At 44.2% G+C, this 22,605-nt stretch overlaps 2 protein-coding genes across 6 annotated transcripts; one reads left to right on the top strand and one right to left on the bottom strand.

The window, feature by feature from the left end:
* Positions 1–4,334: 4,334 nt before the first annotated feature.
* On the bottom strand, positions 4,335–7,916 carry buc (bucky ball). Its single transcript, XM_021613305.2, has 7 exons — positions 7,827–7,916; positions 7,551–7,607; positions 7,286–7,444; positions 5,531–7,210; positions 5,304–5,414; positions 5,074–5,175; positions 4,335–4,992 (listed from the first exon to the last, which is right to left on the bottom strand). Exons 2-7 carry the CDS (start codon positions 7,555–7,557, stop codon positions 4,961–4,963), a joined length of 2,091 nt encoding a protein of 696 aa, XP_021468980.2. The 5' UTR covers positions 7,558–7,607; positions 7,827–7,916; the 3' UTR covers positions 4,335–4,960.
* Positions 7,917–8,100: 184 nt separating this feature from the next.
* Positions 8,101–18,092, top strand: LOC110530336 (E3 ubiquitin-protein ligase RNF31). 5 transcript variants are annotated; one of them, XM_036985968.1, is made up of 23 exons: positions 8,101–8,464; positions 8,805–9,006; positions 9,217–9,363; positions 9,596–9,751; positions 9,835–9,891; positions 10,062–10,230; positions 10,412–10,469; positions 10,611–10,750; positions 10,997–11,169; positions 11,333–11,566; positions 11,901–12,236; positions 12,513–12,698; positions 13,019–13,225; positions 13,391–13,564; positions 13,801–13,899; positions 14,992–15,081; positions 15,204–15,318; positions 15,951–16,063; positions 16,341–16,451; positions 16,616–16,664; positions 16,754–16,850; positions 16,955–17,120; positions 17,206–18,092. In XM_036985968.1, the coding sequence occupies exons 2-23, from the start codon at positions 8,806–8,808 to the stop codon at positions 17,254–17,256; spliced, it is 3,129 nt and encodes a 1,042-aa protein (XP_036841863.1). In that variant the 5' UTR covers positions 8,101–8,464; position 8,805; the 3' UTR covers positions 17,257–18,092. The 5 variants fall into 5 exon arrangements, with proteins under 5 accessions (XP_036841863.1, XP_021468978.2, XP_021468977.2 ...); XM_021613303.2 differs by having other exon boundaries at positions 10,608–10,750; XM_021613302.2 differs by having other exon boundaries at positions 10,310–10,469.
* Positions 18,093–22,605: the final 4,513 nt, after the last annotated feature.

Here is a 22,605-nt window from a genome sequence, read left to right as displayed (position 1 = left end):
GCATTATTTTCAATTAACTTTGCAACTCTTCTAACTATTTACTTTTTTCGACATCTCTCACCAGTTTGGTGGCAAAACATTTACAACAAACACATATTGACATATTGAATAAAATTTTAAAACATTTGTTTAAAAAAATCAAGCATATTTATTTTTTAATTTTTTGAACCTTTATTTAATCAGCCAGCTCCTGCAGGGATGGGGGCTGGGATTAAAAAATATAAATAAATATAGGACAAAACACATCATGACAAGAGAGACAACAATACATAAAGAGAGACCTAAGACAACAACATAGCAAGGTAGCAACACATGACACCACAGCATGGAAGCAACACAACATGGTAGCAGCACAAAACATGGTACAAACATTATTGGGCACAGATAACAGCACAAATGGCAGCTGGGGTGAAAGAGGAGTGATTACGATAGAGGAAACCAAGTCTAGATTTAACATTAGCCTGCAGCTTTGGTATGTGCTGAGAGAAGGACCGTCTAGCCATACTACCTCAAGCTCTAAACCCTCAGAGGTAGTAATCACACCTGTGGGGAGAGGGGCATTCTCCTTACCAAACCACATGACCTTTGTTTTGGAGGTGTTCAGAACAAGGTTGAGGACAGAGAAAGCTTGTTGGACACTAAGAAAGCTATGTTGTAGAGCGTTTAACACAAAATTCGATGATAGGGGTAGCAACCTTAAAGAAGAAAGGGTAAAAACCATCTGACCCAGATGTTTTTTGGGGTCAAGTTTCAGGAGCTCCTTTAGCACCTCGGACTGAGTGACTGCCTGCAGGGATAAACTTTGTAGCGGGGCAGGGGGAAAAGAGGGAGAAGCATCAGGGCTAGTTGCATTAGAAGGGGTGGGAGATTAGGAAATGTTGGACTGGCAAGGAGGCATGGCTGACCCCTCCTGTCTCAGCCGCCAGTATTTATGCTGCAGTAGTTTATGTGTCGGGGGGCTAGGGTCAGTCTGTTATATCTGGAGTATTTCTCCTGTCTTATCCGGTGTCCTGTGTGAATTTAAGTATGCTCTCTCTTTCGTTTTCTCTCTCTCTCAGAGGACCTGAGCCCTAGGACCATGCCTCAGGACTACCTGGCATGATGACTACTTGCTGTCCCCAGTCCACCTGGCCGTGCTGCTGCTCCAGTTTCAACTGTTCTGCCTGCGGCCATGGAACCCTGACCTGTTCACAGGATGTGCCACCTGTCCCAGTCCTGCTGTTTTCAATTCTCTAGAGACAGCAGGAGCGGTAGAGATACTCTCAATGACCGGCTATGAAAAGCCAACTGACATTTACTCCTGAGGTGCTGACCTGTTGCACCCTCGACAACTACTGTGATTATTATTATTTGACCATGCTGGTAATTTATGAATATTTGAACATCTTGGCCATGTTCTGTTATAATCTCCAACCGGCACAGCCAGAAGAGGACTGGCCACCCCTCATAGCCTGGTTCCTCTCTAGGTTTCGGCCTTTCTAGGGAGTTTTACCTAGCCACTGTGCTTCTACACCTGCATTGCTTGCTGTTTGGGGTTTTAGGCTGGGTTTCTGTACAGCACTTTGAGATATCAGCTGATGTAAGAAGGGCTATATAAATACATTTGATTTGAGTCAAATAAGAATCCTGACTTAATAAAGTGTCGATTAAAGAGCTCAGCCATGTGCTTCTTGTCAGTAACAACCACATCATCAACATTAAGGGACATGGGCAGCTGTGAGGAGGAAGGTTTATTCTCCAGGTCTTTAACCGTTTTCCAGAACTTCTTGGGATTAGACCCACAGAGAGAGAACTGCTCCCTAAAGTAACTAACTTTGGCCTTCCGAATAGCCAGAGTGCACTTATTTCTCAAATATACGTGTGCCAAGCCTTTCGCCAAATGCAATTCCTGAGGTGGAGTAACTCTGCAAGATCACGGTCGAACCAGGGGCTGAACCTGTTTTTAATTGTAATTTTCTTTATGTGGAGGTGTCTGTTAACAATACGACTGAAAATATCAAATAAAGAAGGTCCAAGTGTCTTCGACAGAGGGAATCCAGCTTATTCTGTACCAATTTACAGAGGCCAGGTCATGAAGGAAGGCTTGCTCATTAAAGTGTTTTAGCAAGCGTCTATGACAAATCAGGAAAGGTCGTTTCACTGAGCAGCCATTACGAACACAGGCTGTAAAACAGTGATCACTAAGGTCATTACAGAAAACACCAGACTGATACCCCTCGGGATTATATGTGAGGATAACATTGAGGAGAGTAGCCTTTTCTGGGTGTTTGGAGTCATACCTTGTGGGATTGGTGATAATCTGAGAGAGATTTAGAGTCCCATTGCTTAAGGACTTGGTCAGGTGGTTTAAGCATGTCCCAGTTTAGGTCACCTAGCAGGACACATTTAGACAGTGTAAGGGGCCAGGAGAGTGCTTAGGGCAGGTAGGGTACAGTCCGGTGCTGATGGAGGACGATAACATCCAGCAACAGTCAAATAACTATTTGAAAGCGTAATGCTTAAAACCAGCAAATCAAATTGTTTGGTGACAGACTTGGAGACAACCAAGCACTGAAGGTGATCCTTTGTAAAGATTTCAACTCCCCCACAGTTGGAAGATCTGTCTTGATGAAAAAAAAGGTTACAACCAGAAAGGTTAACATCACTATTCAAAACTCATGCCAAAACACTCATTTTAGACACCAATTGTATTCACTAAGTTGGTTTGTATTTAGGATAACGTTTTACAGCTGTCATTCTATTTTTATTTTATATGATAAAACCTCAGAGGGGCCAGAGATAAGTACACCTGTGAGAATCTGAAGTACCTAAAAAGGCCACTAGATGTCATGTTATTAAACAAACTTGAAAGTTACCAACATTTGGTAGTTTACTGGTAAATTTAGAAAAGCCAGATTAAACCAGACTAATTTGCTTTACAAAACACATTTCACAAAAATATAACCGTAAATCAGTTAATTGAAATAAAAACATTAGGCCCTAATTTATTGTTTTCACATGACTGGGAATATAGATATGCATTTGTTAGTTACAGAAACATTTTTTTTTAAAGGTAGGGGCATGGATAGGAAAACCAGTCAGTATCTGGTGTGTCCATTATTTGCCTCATGCACAGCAACATCTCCTTCGCATAGAGTTGATCAGGCTGTTGATTGTAGCCTGTGGAATGTTGTCCCACTCCTCAATGGCTCTGCAAAGTTGATGGATATTGGAGGGAACTGGAACACGCTATAGTACACATCGATGCAGAGCATCCCAAACATGCGCAACGGGTGATGTCTGGTGAGTATGCAGGCCATGGAAGAACTGGGACATTTTCAGTTTCCAGAAATTGTGTATAGATTGTGACATGGGGCCGTGAATTATCATGCTGAAACATGAAGTGATGACGGCGGATGCATGGCACGACAATGGGCCTCAGGATCTCGTCACAGTATCTCTGTGCTTTCAAATTGCCATCATTATAATGCAATTGTGTTCGTCATCCATAGCTTATGCCTACCCATACCATAATCCCACCGCCACCATGGGGCACTCTGTTCACAACAGCAAACCGCTCACCCACACAGGCTGTCAGCCGTCTGCCCGGTACAGTTGAAACCGGGATTCATCCATTAAGAGCACACTTCCCCAGCGTGCCAGTGGCCATTGAATATGAGCATTTACCCAATGAAGTAGGTCACAATACCAAACAAGTCAGGTCAAGACCCTGGTGAGGATGACGAGCACGCAGTTGAGCTGAAATCCTTGTTCAAACCCACAGTTATATCAGCTGCCCGGTCTCAGATGATACTGCAGGTGAAGTCGGATCTGGAGGTCCTGCGCTGGCATGGTTACACATGATCTGCCGAAGTGAGGCCGATTGGCCGTACTGCCAAAGTCTCTAAAACCACATTGGAGGCTTGTTAGATAAGTTACCCTTCAATATTCTGGCAACAGCTCTGAGGGACATTCCTGCAGTCCACATGCATGCTCCCTCAACTTGACACCTGTGGCATTGTGTTATGACAAACTGCAGATTAGTGGCCTTTGTCCTCAGCACAAGGTGCACTTATGTACATGTCACCCATTACAGTCAGAATAAAATTTTAAAAAAAGTGATCACAAGGCTGTGCTGGCTTCCAGATTTCCTTGAACAAATCAGACAAGCCAATGATCAAGGCTGTTATAATAGTACTGATGTGAAGTGGTCTGCTCATCCATGAAGTCCATAATGCAAGGACAGACAGCAATTAAGTCGGTCTTTCAATTAGAGCACTAGCCACAACTTTCATGAAACTGAGGCATCAAACTATTCTTCATGACAAATGTAGCCCAAGTCTCTTAAAATAGTCATTTTTTAAAGTGCAATGCAAGGATTTTAATGACACAACAACACTGTGCAGACAAGTAGATGTCAGTTTGTCAACATTACACTGCAATGCTTAAAATATCTGCACAATAATAAAAAGACACATTTAGATTGACTGGCTCTTAGCTTCAAACTAGCCCAGCAATTTTTTGGTTTTCCATCTCCTCTCCAAGCCACTGCATTTCCACTGCTTGATACATCTTATTACCTGGGCTTCATCCTCAGTGAAAGACACAGACACTGAAAAAGAGTTTAAAAGCTGCAGAGTAGACTGGACCTACACCTCCCAGGTCCATTCTGGTCTGCAGGTCAACATGGGGGTTAGCGTCACAGTACGGTCTGTGAGGCTGCAGCCCAGGCTGTGATTAGGATGAACACACAGCGTCCAACATGGCTACCATCATCAAGCAATGGAAATGCAGGCATCTACTGTGTAGCTAGTTGAACTGCCGCTTGAGATTCTTTTTTTTAACCACGTATACAAACATTACGAGTGTCTATTAATTTATTACAATGTGTTTTGTGTGCATTTCATAGTGCAAGTGAATTTATATATTAGGTAATACATTTAGAATAAATATATTAGGAGCGGTGCAATTCTTAAATAGGCTAATATCTTGTGCCCCTTCTCTTTGTGGTCCCTGAAAAAGATGAAAAAAAGTTAGTGATCATTTTGAAATGTGACAAAAGTAGTAGTATCTCTATTCTGCAACAACCCTTACCTCGGCCCCTCTGGCAGCGAGAGAACTCGGATTCTTCATGATCGTCATAGTCAGTCCTTCGGGGCCTCTGCTGAACGAATGGCCTTCTGCGTGGGGGTCTCACTGAAGGATACAGAGAGGGAAGCATGAGCTGGGACAACAATAACAGCTAGGTCAAAGTGAATGACTAGTGAAAAGTAGAGAACTGATTAAGGCGATGGGTAACTTGGCAGTTTGAAAAGGAAACTCACTTTGTTCTTGTGACCCATTGTACGGTCTCCAAGACTTAGACTTATATTTGGCACCAGAACTCCCCCAGCTATCTTGGTCTGATGCCACAGTGCCCGCTCTCCAAGGTTTCTCTGGGAAACACGACAAATTCACAACATCACATTTGTAATGAATGACAAGGATTAAAAGTAAAAACACTATTTAGAAGGGGACATCAGACCATGTCAAGAGATGGAAAGAATCTTACCATTATAAGGCCTGCATGGGGCATTTCTTTGTCCTCCTTTCCCTTTATACTTGTCAGCTTTGCCAGTCGCTTTGTGGTCCTCACAGCAGTCAAAACTCCAGAGGTAACCGTGCTCCTGCTCTTCATGACACATTACTTCATGGTGGTCCTCACAGCAGCCCCTCTTTGGTTTACTGTTATGAAACTGGCGAGCAGGCGGCTGAGGCACTCCGTTAGGGTGATGTGGTTTCTTCACAGGCACCTGACAGGCGCTCAACAGCTCCCCTCCCTCATTGTAGTCATCTTCCTCTAGCACATCGTCATCTGTTTCCTCCCGCTCAACATAACGGCATAGCCCTTGTGAGTCGTCTGGCCTCAACTCTTCCGCCAGGCTCAGGCCACAGCTGAGACAGGTCTTCGAACAAGCTGCAAACCCTTCTTCTACTGGGTTGGATTTAGTTGGTACGTTTTCCTTACCAGAGAGGTCAGGTGTATTGCAGGTTGCCTCGGCTAGCTTGCCGCCTCCCACATACATGTGACCACCAGAGATAAGGTCGACATCTTCGATATCAGTGGAGAAGAGCTCGTCTCTGGAGGAGAGCTCGTCTATGGATGGGCTGAGGACACTCTGGCGCTCCTGGGCCACTTGGGGGTAGTAGCTACAGTAGTAGGCACTCCCAAGCGGGGACAGATGGCTTTGCGGTGGAGGCACCAGACTGGATGCAGCAGAGTCAACATACCACAGTGGATCGTCCAGCAGCATGCCTGTAACCTGATCACAGGGCAGCCTGAGGATTCTGTAAGGCAAGTCAGAGGACTCTGCCTTGGAGGCTACATTTTCTACAGGGTCCTTCAGCGCAGAGGCGGATGGTATCAGAACCTTGTCACAATCTTGTTCTGGAGCCAGACAGTCAAGTGAGTGGTGGTCATGTGAAGCCTCATTCAGTTCAAGGCTCTGTGTCAAGGCCACAGAGTCACATTTGACATCCTCTGGAGCATTAGGATGTTCTTTGGACTGCCCCCCCATCCCAGGTTCTTCAGTATTCAGGTGGCTCTTCTCAGAGTGGCATTGCTGCCTAGACTCCTCCAGACTCTCCTCATGGATAGAAGAGCTATCGATGGGCAGCACCACAGAGCCCAGGGACCAGCAATCGTGCGTGGCCATCTCCTCCAGGCAACTCTGACTGGTTTCTGCATCAGAGACCACTGCTGTAATAGCAGAGTCACTGAATACGCTGCTGGGCAGAGGGGAGTCCCTCTGCCTCCTCTTACCCTGTTGGGGTTGTCTCTGTGGCAGAGGTCTCAACTTCAGCTCCCTACCCATCCCACTGAATTCTTCCATATTTCCAGAGGAAGAAATGGTTGTCTCAGAGGTTAGGGACCCTGGGTCAGATTTAGGGTTTAACTCACTGTCTTCAGGTGGCTTCTCATTGGTTCTGAGCCTGTCCAGACTGTCGATCAGCTTGTGGACAGTGTCGCTCGGATCAGTTTGAACCTCTGAGCATGCGGTCTCTCGCAGTACACAGGCCTGTTGCTGGTAGTGGTGGCGGTACTGGACGTCATAGGTCGCAGAGGAGATGTGTGGGTTAAACACCCTACTGTAATCAACAGGCTGCATCGGAGCCTGGGGAACCACATAGCCAGGATACTGCATACCAGTGTATGGATATGGAGCCATATATGGACGCCCATAAGGAATAACTGGAAATAAAGACATCTTAAATTAATATGTAAATTCATTTGTTTAAGATGCGAGAAAAATGTGTGCCATTGTACCTGGTGGGGGAAGACCATACTGGCCATATGGGTTCATATTCCATTGGTACATATTATAATAAGGTTGAGTTGGTGGTTGAACATAGAAAAACGGTCTTGTGTGATTAGTTGGATGGTGTGGTTGCCCAACTCCCATTGAGTGTGAAGGATTATTCATATCTGAATGAAAGAAGAAATGAATTAGTTGATTTGACACTTCCCACCACAAATATTCAATTGAGTAATGTCACAATTTATCAAACCCAGTACACTAATAAATAATCACCTTCCATTGCTTGGTCAAGGCTGAAAGACACAGCACAGGATATTATACACCGCAAGTCTAGTGCAAAGAGGAAACAAGAAGTTAACGTAAGCCTACACATCATTAGATCGGCATCCTAAATCGGTGTAGAAACTGGTAGTGTTGTAGAGGCTATGCCTTCCATTCAAATAAGGCGACAATCTGACTGCATCCACGAACAATAAATATGTATTATGCCATTACATCAGAGTAATACACATGAACATGACGTGGGGGGAAAAATGTATAAGGACTTACATGTGACCGTGACGGTCCTACAAAAAAAAAAACCGTGAGACCGTAGGCGTGCACGAAACGAGAGCAACACAAAACTCTCCCGTTCTTCACCCTCCCCACCATATTTATCACCTACTGCGCGTGGGTGATTGCCTAATGCAACACCCGCGCCCCACACCAATTAGCGTGTAATCAACAGGATATTTTTCAGGTGAGCCGACAGGCAAATTAGGCAATTAGTCATTTTCACCACAAGGTGACACCAAAACTTCACAAACAATGTACTGCACTGCAGCTTTGCGACGTTTCCTCAGTCCAAGCCATATTGGCTCCGGGGATCTCTGTTTGAGATTTAGGATTTGACACACAATGGCGATGTATGGGGGTTAGTTTCTTTGCGCAAAGCAGTATACGGCATTTTCTCACGCAGTTGTTTACATTCGTAGCTAGTACTGCAGCTAGATTTTACTACGACCCTGTTACTACTTGTTTTAGAATGACATTTGATAAATAACAATATATATAAATACATGTTTGTAGCGCACAAGTCTGTATTGAGGTGCGTAACATGGTGTTTTGAAAGCCCCCGCTTTTGAATGAAATGCCATCTCATCGTGATTCAATTCCTGTCACTGCAGACAGTTGAGCGAAAACACTGGGTAAGCAGATTGCTTATATGACAGTATTTTCACATAGGTAGAGATATAATTTCCACTTCAACTTTAGTTAGCTAGTAATTGTGTTGTTGCAAATATAGAGTACTGCAGATGCAGTAAAAGTCTCTGGTTGCTGTGTGTGTCGCTTGATATGACAGCCTTGTGATTTATAAGCCACACACTTGTCGGGGTTTACAGGTAACGTCTTATGAATGAATGGATGTCCGTAAGGCAAGCATCTTGCTCATACTCATCAACCCTGCCTGTGGTGTGGCAGTGCCCTCAATGATTTGCTATCTGATCTGTGTGATGGTGATGATGATGACTGATGTCTCTTTTCCAGGATGGCTAGTACCCTTTCAGACCAGCTAGAGGAGGTACGATGCCATGCGGAAGCTTGTCTGTATTCCACTGGCTCAGTGCTGGAGGTCCGTGCAGGAATATCAGCTATGGCCAACATACCCTTACCACCATCGGCCAAATACCGCTACATTGCTGCGGAGACCATGATAATTGAAAACGGCGTCAATAACAACAGGAAAGAAGTGAGTTAGTTTGAGTGTGCTTGAAACAGTAAACAATGTCCATATCACAATGACATAATTACCTTCACTTAGCCTACATCTTGGAATAGTGACCCCCCCCCCCCCCCTCTCTCTCTCTATACATTGTGCTCATATTTTTGTTCACTGTCTTCTTTTCTCAACCTTTTTCTGTATCAAACTTTTTTTCATCTTTGTCCTCTCTCCTGCCAGACAATAGGTTCCCTGCAGAGATTGTCCACAGCACTGAACATTCTGGAGAAGTATGGCTGTAACCTCACCAGCTCCAGTAGGCCCAAGTACTGGCGCGCTGTCAAGCACAACAACCCAGTCTTCAGAGCAACAGTAGATGTCATTCAGGTGAGGATGTCTTCAATACAGGCAGGTGAGATTCTGGGTGATGATATGTAGTCTACTGTCTTGTCACTATTATCTTATTGGCATTATGTTGATATAGGCTTAGTTCAATATGAGTCTATAGCCTACTACCTTGTTAATGAAGTTAATTGTGCACACACCACAACACTAATGTTATGCCAACAGTATTGCATAAAACCCTCTATATCCTTCCCTCTCCTCTGTTCTACCCCAGGGAGGAAGGGCAGTGCTTTGTCTCTATGGTTACTCCAATCAGCAGCCAGACGGCCTGAGTTTCCCTGATGAGGTCGTGGAACCTGACATTGAGAAGGTCGCAGCGGTCACCTTGGAGGTCATGAGTCTACGCATGGAACTGGACATGCTCATCAAGGTCTGGACCAAGGGCAGTTATTCTGAAATATTTCAGAGGTTTCTAAAGTCAGTTGTACTACTGAGTCGTTGATGTTTTCACAGGAAGCTCACCCCCACCCAGAGTTCTTTGAGAGAATTATCCCATCACTGAACCAAAAGGTATTTTTCCTATCTCCCATAACCTATCCTCTTCCTCTCTGCCTTCTACATGTTTTTTTTGTTTACCCTATTTGCCTTTCTCTACTTCTGGCAGTTTTTATATTTGTGTGGTTTTGTGCCTGGTTGTTTCCACCACCATCAGATAACTGAATTCTCCTTTATGATTCCAGGATGACTTCGAACCCATTTCTGATGCGGTAGCTATTCCCTCCAGCCTCAGAGAGAGCCAGCCCCTGTACATGTCTCTGGCCTCCCTGTCTCAGTCTCCCACTAGTGCCTTTCTTCCAGTACGGACTGCTAACGCCTCAACCTCCACCTCTATCTCTACCAGACACACAGGTTGGAAGTGTGTGTGTGTGTTTATTTTTTACATCTGAAACTTGCATTCAACTTTCCTTGTTTCTCTTCCCCTTTGCAGACAACTGCACTATATGTGCTATATTCCCAGTGGCTGCCCACTGTAACTCTTGTGTCCAATGGCTGTGTACTGAATGTGATAGACTGTACCACTCCTCTGCAGAACGAGCCAATCACCACAGGACTGTTGTGACATCCTCTAAAATGCGAAAGAACCACAGGTAAGACATGACAAGTAAGACACAATAGAAACTGACAGGAAAGGGTGAGAATCGCTACATTTTCAAAGGTGGTGATTATTGCTGAAATGTAACTCCCTGTGCTGGGCACTAGATTCACTTCCTCCCTCTCTTTCCCAGCAGCTCCCTCCTGTCATGGCACTGTACCCACTGCACCAGGGTCAACTCCAACCAGGACATACTGTGTGAGACATGTGAGAGACCACGCCTGGCCTCCTCTGGCTCTGCTAAGGATGAGTTCCCACAGCCCTTCACCATCACTGGTCAGTATACACACACACACACACACACACACACCCAACCAACCAACCAACCAACAATGTTTGTGTTTTAATAGTGGTGGTTTGCCTTTTTTGCACTCCAATCAGTCTCACTCCTCTGTATTTCTATGTATACTTGTTTATTGTCTGAAAATGGAAAGACACTCTTGGTGTATATGAGCTGTTGAGTTAATATTCACCTCTTCCATAGTCCTGTGTTGAGTGTGTTTTCACTATGTATGTCACCAGAGTGGCAGTGTAAAAGCTGTACGGTGGTGAACGCGGGCAGTAGTATCCTGTGTGAGGTGTGTGAGCGCCCCCGCCTGGCCACCAAGCCTCCGGCAACCCCCACACGCCCCACTCCTACACCCAACCGGCCTGCTGCTCCGGTACTGGGAATGCCAGGAGACCCAGACAGCCAGGTAAACTACTGTTAAAGTCAATGCAGAAGCAGCACATTTTCAGTTGAAATGAAAGTTTCAGATTGTGCCTTTATCACCATGTATTACAGTTGATGTTGTTCCTCTATTCCTGTGAGTGTCTAAGCTCATGCAAATGATCTCTTCTTCTCCCATCCTTTTGCAGTGGATGTGTCAGTTCTGTACTTACATCAATTACACTCCAGCGTCAGTGTGTGAGATGTGTGACCTCCCCCGCCCCGAGCCCACCAAAATGCGAGTCAAACTCCACCCTCCGTCCCAGGTCAAAAAGGTCCCCGTGCTGTCCGTCAAACCCAAAGACCCGCCCATGGAGGACCCTGATTTGAGGAGACAGAAACTGATGAGGGAGGAGGGGCTAAAGCTGATCCAGCTCATTAGAGTGAGTGAAGGCTTTCTGTTTTATCTATAATATGGTGTATAATCACATTACCCCACTACTTGTAATATTACAAGCTATTAGCTAATTTAAGATTTTGATTCAGTAAAGTCTTTATTGTACCATTGCTGGCCAATTTGGTTGCAGAAAACAAACAATTTCAGAAAACAAATATTGTGTAAAAATAACCTTAGCATCCTCTAGGTGTGTAATATACATCGTGGTGAGTAGCAGCAGCTTAGGCCTAGTGAATATGTATGACAAATTGGTTTCTTTATTTCCCTCTCTCTTCCTGTCTCTGTTAACTCTTTCTCCATCCTGTCTGTCTGTCTGTCAGGATGGAGAGAAGAAAGGAGTGAGTCCAGAGGAGGTGTACACAGGCATGCGCGTCTCCGGGGACGGAAACATCCTTCCCTGTGATTGGCTCAAAGCGGAGCTACCTCACTTGCTCGACCAGATCTGTGCCACGGCCACTTCGTCTCGAGCGGCAGACCTGAAGGCCGGACAGAACCAGAATGGTACTGGTACTGCAGAGGATACAGGTGTGGAGGAGGAGCAGACGAGAGGGGGAGGAGTGACACTGTCCAGGGCTGAGGCCAAGCTGGCCTGGCTGTCTGCAGGGGGAGACACTGAGAGAGCAGCGAAACAGGCTCTCAGAGACAGACACTCTAAGGTGAGAGACAGGTTAGAACGTCTTTTGCCCACTAAGAACTGGTCTAAGGTCAGTTGTACTGTCACTTTTGTTCACTTTGCTGACAGCTATGTGCTGGTTTCCCAGACCTAGATTAAGCCTAGTCTTGGACTAAAACAGACCTTCAATGAAGATTCTCTACTGACTATTTTGAGTCCCAAATTAGGCTTAATCTTGGTGTGGGAAATTGGCCCCATATGTAGGAGATTAGCCTTCGAACGCTCAAGGAAGGGTTTGGTCTCTCATGTACCTTTGCAGGTAAAGGAGCTGTGTTCTCTGGGGTTCACTGACGAGGTGCGGTGTCAGGAGGTTCTGAGGCAGAGCGAGGGAGAGGTGCGGGGGGCTCTGTCTCTGCTGCAGCGACCTCTCATGGAGCCCTTCCACCAACGCATGTGGAGCGACCAACCTGAGCCACCCATCGACATCAACCACCCCGACAAACAGGTGGGTCACTGGGGCTCTCTGAACTCCACTATATTTTTCTGGCCATACATTTAACTGAACACAAAATAGCTATATTGATGATAATCTGTTTATACCTACCACCATTAGAAAGGCCCACAGGTCATACATGTTCTTCAGTCATCTTGACAATTGCTTGATGTCTCATGTACATTGATGTTTTACAGTGATAAGTTATTTTTGAGTGTGGCATATCTCTCCTTTCATCATTCCTCTGTATCTGTTTGTCCACTTCACTGGTCTGATCTCTCTCTCCTCTCACTCTTCCCCCTCCACTCCCTCCCTCTTCCCCCTGGGGCCAGCGTGTGTGCCGGAGGCTGCTGGCGGTGTATGACCTGCCCAGCTGGGGCCGCTGTGAGCTGGCCCTGTCCCTGCTGCAGGAGCGTACCGCCCCCTACTCCCTAGACGACGTGGTACAGGCCGTACGCGAGTCACATGACCGAGACTTCATCCGCCGGGTGCTGGCCAAAGAGTGCCCCATCTGCCTGTCAGAATTTCCCCACAGCAAGGTACTCTCTCAAGTGTGTGTGTGAGTCTGTGTGCGTGTCATAGCACAAGCTTGTCTTTACTCAAAATGTAGCAAAGCTTTTCTCCTTTTTTTTTTCGCAGTATCCAACCCCCACAACTCTCCTAATCCTTTCTTTCTCTCTCTTCTCTCTCCTTCCTTGTTTCAGATGCAGTCTCTGACCTCCTGTCAGTGCTCGGTGTGCTGTGGCTGTTTCCAGCAGCACTTCACTATCGCAGTGAGAGACAAGCACATCAGAGACATGGTGTGTCCCGTCTGCTGGGAACCTGACATCAACGACCCCGAACACCTCAACAGCTACTTCTCCACCCTGGACATCCAGGTAGTACATCACACAGAGAACAACGTCACACAACATCTCCCTCAGATTCTCTATTTGAAGAGAGAAGAAACAGTGAGAAAAAAAACACAATTCCAGGATTTCAGAGGCTTCTCTCCCTTCAAAATGCAGTTTTTGGTGGTGTCAGTGTTGTCTCACGAGACCATAGATTTGTTTTCTGGGTGTGTGTATGATGGTGACACCTGTAATCATATTTTCCTATGCGTGTGTGTGTGCAGCTGCGGGAGTGTCTGGAGCCGGAAGTGTATGATCTGTTTCATAAGAAGCTGACTGAACAAGCCCTCATCAAGGACCCCAAGTTCCTCTGGTGTAGTCATGTGAGTTCTAATCACATAATAGCCTTGAGCGGGTTTTTATAGTTTATTTCCTATGTGTACAAAGGCAAAGGAAAAATGTTACAATGTTTGTTTCCAGACATAATTTGATAATCCCCATTTGAGGCTGTCATAATAAAATAAAAATCACAGTTCACTAGCTAAGAAATGGCAGTATTACAGTCCATTCGAAAAGGATTCAGACCCCTTTCCACATTTTGTTACGTTACAGCCTAAAATGTATCAAATAGTTTTCCCCCTCATCATTCTACACATAGTACCCCACAGTGACAAAGAAAAAATAATTTTTAGAAAGGTTTGCAAATTTATAAAATAAAAACTGAAATATTACATTTACATAAGTATTCAGACCCTTTACTCAATACTTTGTTGAAGCACCTTTGTCAACGATTACAGCCTCAAGTCTTCTTGGGTATGACGCTACAAGATTGGCACACCTGTATTTGGGGAGTTTCGCATTCTTCTCTGCAGATCCTCTCAAGCTCTGTCAGGTTGGAAGGGGAGTATTGCTGCACAGCTATTTTCAGGTCTCTCCAGAGATGTTTAATCAGGTTCAGGTCCGAGCTCTGGCTGGGCCACACAAGGACATTCAGAGACTTGTCCCAAAGCCACTCCTACATTGTATTGGCTGTGTGCTTAGGGTCGTTGTCCTGTTGGAAGGTGAACCTTTGCCCCAGTCTGAGGTCCTGAGCAGGATTTCTTCAAGGATCTCTTGGGGACCTTCAATGCTGCAGGCATTTTTTGGTACCCTTCCCCAGATCTGTGCCTCGACACAATCCTGTCTCGGAGCTCTACGGACAATTCCTTCAACCTCATTGCTTGGTTTTTGCTCTGACATGCACTGTCAACTGTGGGACCTTATATAGACAGGTATGTGCAATGTGCATTTGCAGGTATGTCCAATCAATTGAAGTTACCACAGATGGACTGCAATTAGAAACATCTCAAGGATAATCAATGGAAACAGGATGCACCTGAGCTCAATTTTGAGTCTGATAGCAAAGGTATTTCTGTTTTTTTATTTCATTAACTATTCCTGTCTTCCCCTTCCTCCCCTCCCCTTCCTACGGTCAGTGCTCCTATGGGTTCATCTATGATGGAGACCAACTGAAGGTCACCTGTTTCCAGTGCAGGAACAGCTTCTGCGCACAATGCAAGAAACCTGTAAGTGACAAACATCCACTCTATTTATGTGTGAGAGCGGGTGATAGAAGGGGATTTTTCTTTGGAGTGAAGCTGGAGCCTAATCTGTATATCATCCTCTCTTGTCACCGTGCATTCTCTAGTGGGAGTCTCAGCACGGTGGTCTGTCGTGTGAACGGTACCAGTCCTGGAAGAGAGAGAATGACCCAGAGTACCAGAGGCAAGGCCTGGCCGGATACCTGCGTGACAACGGCATCAGTGAGTCTCTCTCTCTCACACACACACCTTCTTAAACACCTCTTCCATTGAGAGCTACTGTAGCGTTTAACCAGGAAAGGCAGGTACTTGCGGAGGTATGAACGACCAGACACTTTACTAGGTGTTGGGGTGAGAGAGATCAAATTGGTCATACTCATAGTTCCTCTTCCAAACCGGTACATTTCATTAGCATCATGAATAACACTCTTTTATAGAGGTACTGTGGGCCTTCTGCCTGAACTAAGCCAGAAGAATAAGGACAAACCGGACAGTGCCGACAAACAGTTAAAAGCAGCATTTGGCCCTCCTATCGCATCTGACCACGTAGAATATTGTCTGTCATTTTCTGTTCATTTCTCGACAATTCATGTTGAATTGTTACCTTTCATCGACACTCAGCAGGTGTTCTACTGCACCTCAGCAGGTGTTCTACTGTATTTACCTTTAAACCCTGTTTTTACCAAGTTAGAGCAAGTTAGACCCTTTAAGTATTTACGGTCTCTTCCATGACCTTCATTTGTGGGAATTATCTCATTTAGTTCCTTTCCCTGATGCATTCTCATGTCGTGTACTCGTGTACTCTCCCAATACCCGGGAATCGTTTCTGTGAATTGACTTCCTCTTTCCCTCAGCATGTCCAAACTGCAGGTTCCAGTATGCCCTGTCCAAAGGAGGCTGTATGCACTTCAGCTGCTCCCAGTGCAGGTACCAGTTCTGCAGCGGATGCAACAATCCCTTCCACACTGTAAGTCCCTTAAATGGCTTGGTGTGTTTGTGTTGTTCATTTGTGGGTCGTTCATTTGTGTGTCATCGATTGTGCTAGTTCCTGGCAAGGTCTTATCTTATGGGAGTTGACTTGAATGTCACTTTAATGTGGGTGTTTTTCTTTCCTTCTCTCTGCCACTCTCTCCCTCTCCTCCTCTCCCTCTCCTCCTCTCCCACCATTTCTCTCTTTCTTTTCTCTCTCTCTTGCGCCTTCTCTTTCTCTCCTTCCTCCCCCCCTCTCCCTCCCTCTTCTGTAGACTTGTGCAGTGATCCATTGTAGTGTGACAGGCCTGCATGCCCATCACCCTCGAGACTGTCTCTTCTACCTGAGGGACTGGGAGCCTGGCAGACTACAAGCCCTGCTGCAGGTAGAAACTCACACGACACACACATGGATGCTCACACTCCATTACAATCACCATAACCACATTATAGCACCCTGACTCACATTCAGTTATAACTGATTTTATTGCAAGAATATCTGTAGATGGACCGCATTAAAATCATTTTTATTGTTATTGTCTGTTTGCAGAACAAGGGTGTTGAGTTCAATACGGACACCCCTCCAGGAACTCAAGCAGGTAAGATTCTATGTGTTATTTTCTTTTTACTCCGAAAAACTGAAACGGAGAAATACTAAGATATATCATTTTCTTTCTCTCTCTCTCAGGACTGTGCGGAGTGATAGAGCAGAAGGATGAGAGTGGGCAGCAGACGGACTCGGCCTGTGGGGCTCAAACTCAGCCTGGCCATGCAGGACTGTGCGAGTATGTTACCTCTCACTGCAAAGGCGCTTTAGAGAACAACAGAGTTCTCCCATGATAAACATGCATTGATGTAACCTAACTGGTTTTTGTCTAATCTATTCCAGGAAACACTACAGAGAGTACTTGGTGAGCCTCATCAATAGCCATTCCATCGACCCGGCCCCTCTCTTCAACGCCAACGAGCTGGTGCTGGCCTGTCGGAGATACCAAGTGGATGACGCCCGGGGGGAGCTGGAGGACGATGTGACGTACTATACTCGAATACTGGAGGTATGTTTTGATGATCCTAGTGGAAGGATTTGTCTTTTTCCAAATATTTAGTCACTTGGTTTGAACATTTCTAATCTTATTTCAGAAACTTATTGATGAAGTACCACTTGGAGACAAGGTTCCACGGAAGAAATGAAAACTACTTGTTTGTTCGTTGAAGTGTTTTTAGTATTGAGTGTTGGGATTTTGGCTCTATAAGCCATCAAATGTGTTTGCGTCAATGTGACTGTTACACCACACAGCAGAAAGCTCTGCTTACATCCCCATTATTGTGCTACAGTTATTTATGAATCTATGTTAGGGCTAAATGCTCAGTTGCACATTCATTTAAAACAGAGAAGAATGAGTGGGTGTGTGGCCGTGTGGGTGTGTGCATAACATTTCAAGACTGTGATAACAGGGTTACAGCTTAAATAACCAGTTATATTTAGAGGCATCGCTTCATTGCACAGAGTCGGGAGTTGCATGCTCTTAACTGTATATTTCTGTCTGGGGGGGAAATATATATATATATTTAAACACCCAATAAACCACTAGGTTTTCACACCAACTGTAATCTAGCACACCTGATTTTAATAATTAGCTGGTTTATATGCTGAATCGGGTTAGTTAAAACTGAGGTTGAACCGAAAACCTGCAGGAGGGTAGAACTCTAGGAACGGGGTTGGAGAGCCCTGCAATAAACCAAAAGATCAATCATCCACTATGGTTCTGTCATGCTTTCTATCCAAAATGTTCCTGGTATGCTTGCTGGAAGGGAGGTAGTTGTGTCCTCAGAGTAACTGCAGGGTTGACATAGTTACTGGAATGTTTAGGGGGGATTGGATCAGTACCACCCCAGAGGTACTGCTTCAACACTGGACATTTCGAAACTGAAGATGGTTTCCCCTCCAGGTATCATTGTGAAGTATTTCTACAGTAAAGGAATCATACACAATCATTAACAATAAACTTCAGATTTTACTTGAGATATTAATTGTTTTCCCTTAATTGTGTTTGTCTTCAGTGTCAGTGAATTATGACTGAATATCACTTTGTGTAAGTTGGCTATGACTAATGTGGGACTGATTATAAAGGATGTGGCCCACTGTGTGTTGCGGCGCCAAGCGCTATGATTAGTGGCCACTGTTATTCACTGTTCAGACTCTGAAAAACACGCAGAGCAAGAACTTCAGTGTAACTCAGACCTTTGAAATTGCATTTATTCTACACCAGGTTTCAATGTGCTTATTGACTTATGCTCACTATTGTTAGCATAAAAATCATGTTTGTTAAAAAAGGAGCAGCCTTGACATTTTACGGTCAGAGTATTTCAAAACATTTGAGCTTGAACCAGCCTATTGACGGCTCAAATATGAATAATCATACGTGTATTGCTGTTTTTCACTCCAATACTAAGTCAGATGAGTCAGCTTCTGACATGGCTGCTAATGTCTTGTGACAGATGAACTCTCTTGTGCTTGTCTCTAGGATGTTTTGGGAAGCGAAGCAGCCATGGTCTGAGATAGATATCAGTACAGCAGCAGGATCAGAGACAAGTGGAGAGGGGGCAGGGAGAGCCTGCAGGTTTATGGGTACTGCTGTGATGGTGTTTCTGTGCCACAGGGCAGGCGTTGGAACAGAGCAAGGCACACTGCCAAAAGACAGAACTCGTATTTGTACCCCCTGCTTAGGCCAACCATCCAGTGAGTGCCCTGCAGAGACGGGGTTCCTGATGAAATGAACAAAATAGGAAATACACTATACGGCAACATGTTTTCCTGACATATAACACACACCCTCAGGTCGTGGTATTTAGGTTAACCTAAGCCAGAATTGTTGTCATGAAATATAAAGTTTTATTTCAAGCTCAGCCAAGCTAGATCAATTGTGTTATTGCTCTATCTGCTCTGGAATTGACCTCTGGGGTAGTTTGACAGGTTGGTGATGATGGGGAAGGGAAAGGCTTTTTAACATGCACCACAAGACCTGTTTGACCTTCATTATCCACAGCCAGATAGCAGCCCTGCAAAGCAAGTGTATCTGTGGAATGTTTATCAGCCAGCTGTGTCAAACTAAATCTGCTCCATCAGATACATTTAAAATGAGAACATTCAGTCTGTCAAGGGGCAAAAACTGAAGGACGACAAGGGAACTTGAAAAACACCAATATCATCAACGGGGGAAATTGTAAACATTAAAAGCTTGAGACTATAAAAGACACGTAGTGGTAGGTTACGTTTGTTTACCACAACACTATTGATTACACTGATGCAGGTTGTGATAGCGTTACAGAAGCCATAACTCCGATTTTTCTTTTTGCTGCATAATAGGCCTACAGTACAAGTCAAGCTGACTATCAAGTGCTTCATACTGGATGGATTTTTGACTGGCATGTGCATGGGCTGACATATAAAACAGGTTTTCTGTCAGGGGTCTGACAAAATGGTTTGCAATTTCAATTTTCATACCATCACTATTAACAGTCAAGTCTTGTCCTCGGGCTTGCTGAAATGGTGGAATCTACCAATCGGGATGTAAGATTCGGAGTGCTGTATGTCAACATTGGTTAAAACCATGATGAGCAGCTAAAGGGACATCCTTATGAAATCAATAGGTTTAGTGCCGTTGATAAACTATCAATACATATTTTTGTATTTTACTGTCAACACTGAATGAATTAAAAGCTCAAATATCGAATTGTTTACTGTATCAAGCAGGTTGGGCGTCATCATTACTTACAGGTGAAGTCGGAAGTTTACATACACTTAGGTTGGAGTCATTAAACTCATTTTTCAACCACTCCACAAATTTCTTGTTAACAAACTATAGTTTTGGCAAGTCGGTTAGGACATCTACTTTGTGCATGACACAAGTCATTTTTGCAACAATTGTTTACAGACAGATTATTTCACTTAAAATTCACTATCACAATTCCAGTGGGTCAGAAGTTTACATTCACTAAAATGACTGTGCCTTTAAACAGCTTGGAAAATTACAGAAAATGTCATTGCTATAGAAGCTTCTGATAGCCTAATTGACATCATTTGAGTCAATTGGAGGTGTACCTGTGGATGTATTTCAAGGCCTACCTTCAAACTCAGTGCCTCTTTGCTTGACATCATGGGAAAATCAAAAGAAATCAGTCAAGACCTCAGAAAAAAAATTGTATGACCTCCACAAGTCTGGTTCATCCTTGGGAGTAATTTCCAAATGCCTGAAGGTATCCCGTTACTCTGTACAAACAACAGTACGCAAGTATAAACACCATGGGACCACGCAACCGTCATACCGCTCAGGAAGAAGACGTGTTCTGTCTCCTAGAGATGAACGTACCTTGGTGCGAAAAGTGCAAATAAATCCCAGAACAACAGCAAAGGACCTTGTGAAGATGCTGGAGGCAACAGGTACAAAAGTATCTATATCCACAGTAAATCGAGTCCTATATCGACATAACCTGAAAGGCCACTCAGCAAGGAAGAAGCCACTGCTCCAAAACAGCCATAAAAAAGCCAGACTACGGTTTAGACTATGGCACATGGGGACAAAGATCATACTTTTTGGAGAAATATCCTCTGGTCTGATGAAACGAAATTAGAACTGTTTGGCCATAATGACCATAGTTATGTTTGGCGGAAGAGGGGGGAGGTTTGCAAGCCGAAGAACACCATCCCAACAGTAAAGCACGGGGGAGGGGGGGGGGGGGGGGGGGGGGGGGCAGAACTGAAAAAGCGTGTGCGAGCAAGGAGGCCTACAAACCTGACTCAGTTACATCAGCTCTGTCAGGAGGAATGGGCCAAAATTCACCCAACTTATTGTGGGAAGCTTATGGAAGGCTACCTGAAACATTTGACCCAAGTTAAACAATTTAAAGGCAATGCTACCAAATACTAATTGAGTGTATGCACACTTCTGACCCACTGGGAATGTGATGAAAGAAATAAAAGCTGAAATAAGTAATTATCTCTGCTATTATTCTAACATTTCATATTCTTAAAACAAAGTGGTGATCCTAACTGATCTAAGACAGTGAATTTTTACTAGGATTAAATGTTAGGAATTGTGAAATACTGAGTTTAAGTGTATTTGGGTAAGGTGTATGTAAACTTCCGACTTCAACTGTACTTGTCGATCTTACCATTGTAATAGCTAGCTATCTTGTTCAAGTGAGAGATTCAAATACAAACTGAAGAGAGAGAGCGAGGGTGTAGTCTATATTTTTATGTGGCTGATATGTAATTGTCCACAGAAATCCGAGACCTAGGTATTTAGCCAATCTGCAGCAGGCAGCGAGGCCAGCTTGACTCCTCCCATCTCTTCGCCTGAACTCTGGTATTGCCCTGAGGGTCTGGGTACCACCACCCAGGCATGTCACTCCCTCTCTCACACTCCTCTACAGATCATCCAGCTGGAAAGAGACAGGGCCAAGGCATGGGACAGGGTCAGCATCCCTCTCCAAAAATACCTTTAGATTAGAACACTCATGGGCTCCATGCAATGTCAACATAGAGCTTTTGCTGTTGAATTTTATTGAATAGAAGCTGCACTTGAGTTTTTGCATTTCTTTCTGGGTCATTCCACGAAATGAGTGCCTTTTGCGTCCTTTTGATATTTTAAGTCAAAATTGTGCACAAATATTGAATTAGAAAAACCTGTTATTAAATGAGTTGCCCTTTAATATAGACCACATGGAAAATGCAATTAAATCTGATATTGTTATGTGAATAAAATTCAGCTTTTTGTCCCTTTGTGCATCCTTTGTGACTTCTAGGAAGATTTTAACCCTAATATTTTCCTAAGTTTTCACCATCATTGCAAAGCCCTAGTTTTTTAAATTTAAGTAATTTCTGAAGATTACAAATTATTTAATGTGATGAGTGATTAATTTTAAGGTAAAAAAATACATGTCCAACTTTTTAAGGTCAACCCTGTTACGTTAACAGAACTCCCATTTTAATATGGTGAAACATTGAACATCTAATAGTCAAATCATAGTGTAAAAGTATGCAGGTGAGCTGGTTCTACTCTTTTGGACATTTTCTGGTGTTTTGTGGTAGAAAACTGAGCGGGTCGAGCATTACAGGTCAACTCTGTTACTCATAGATATACAGGCTAGAAATGTTATGCACACAACAAGCCTTCATTCCCCCTGTCACAAGGGATATATGGCTGATTTAAGATGAAATCATCAACCCTGTTACTTTATTTGGCACTTAATAGGCACTTGCTATAGTAATTTGTTTATTTAAGATGAGATGGGAAAATTTTGGTGAAATAAAAAGTTACACTACTCAAAAGGCACTTAATTAGTGAAACGACCCATCTGTATTACCAAGATATTGCCAAAAGCCCTCTATTGGCTACTCCAAGGACAACATTTTATGTTGTGGTTGTTATTACTTTGGCCCTGTTCCTATACACCACAATCTGGCACAAGTCAGCGCGTAAGTAGCTGCTTTTTCATAAATGTCAGCGATACATGCATCATTCTGTTTTGTTTACCAAT

The sequence above is a fragment of the Oncorhynchus mykiss genome, chromosome 8 (genome assembly GCF_013265735.2).
Source record: "Oncorhynchus mykiss isolate Arlee chromosome 8, USDA_OmykA_1.1, whole genome shotgun sequence".
Lineage (NCBI taxonomy): Eukaryota > Metazoa > Chordata > Actinopteri > Salmoniformes > Salmonidae > Oncorhynchus > Oncorhynchus mykiss.
This window is presented reverse-complemented; position numbering and strand designations above follow the sequence as displayed.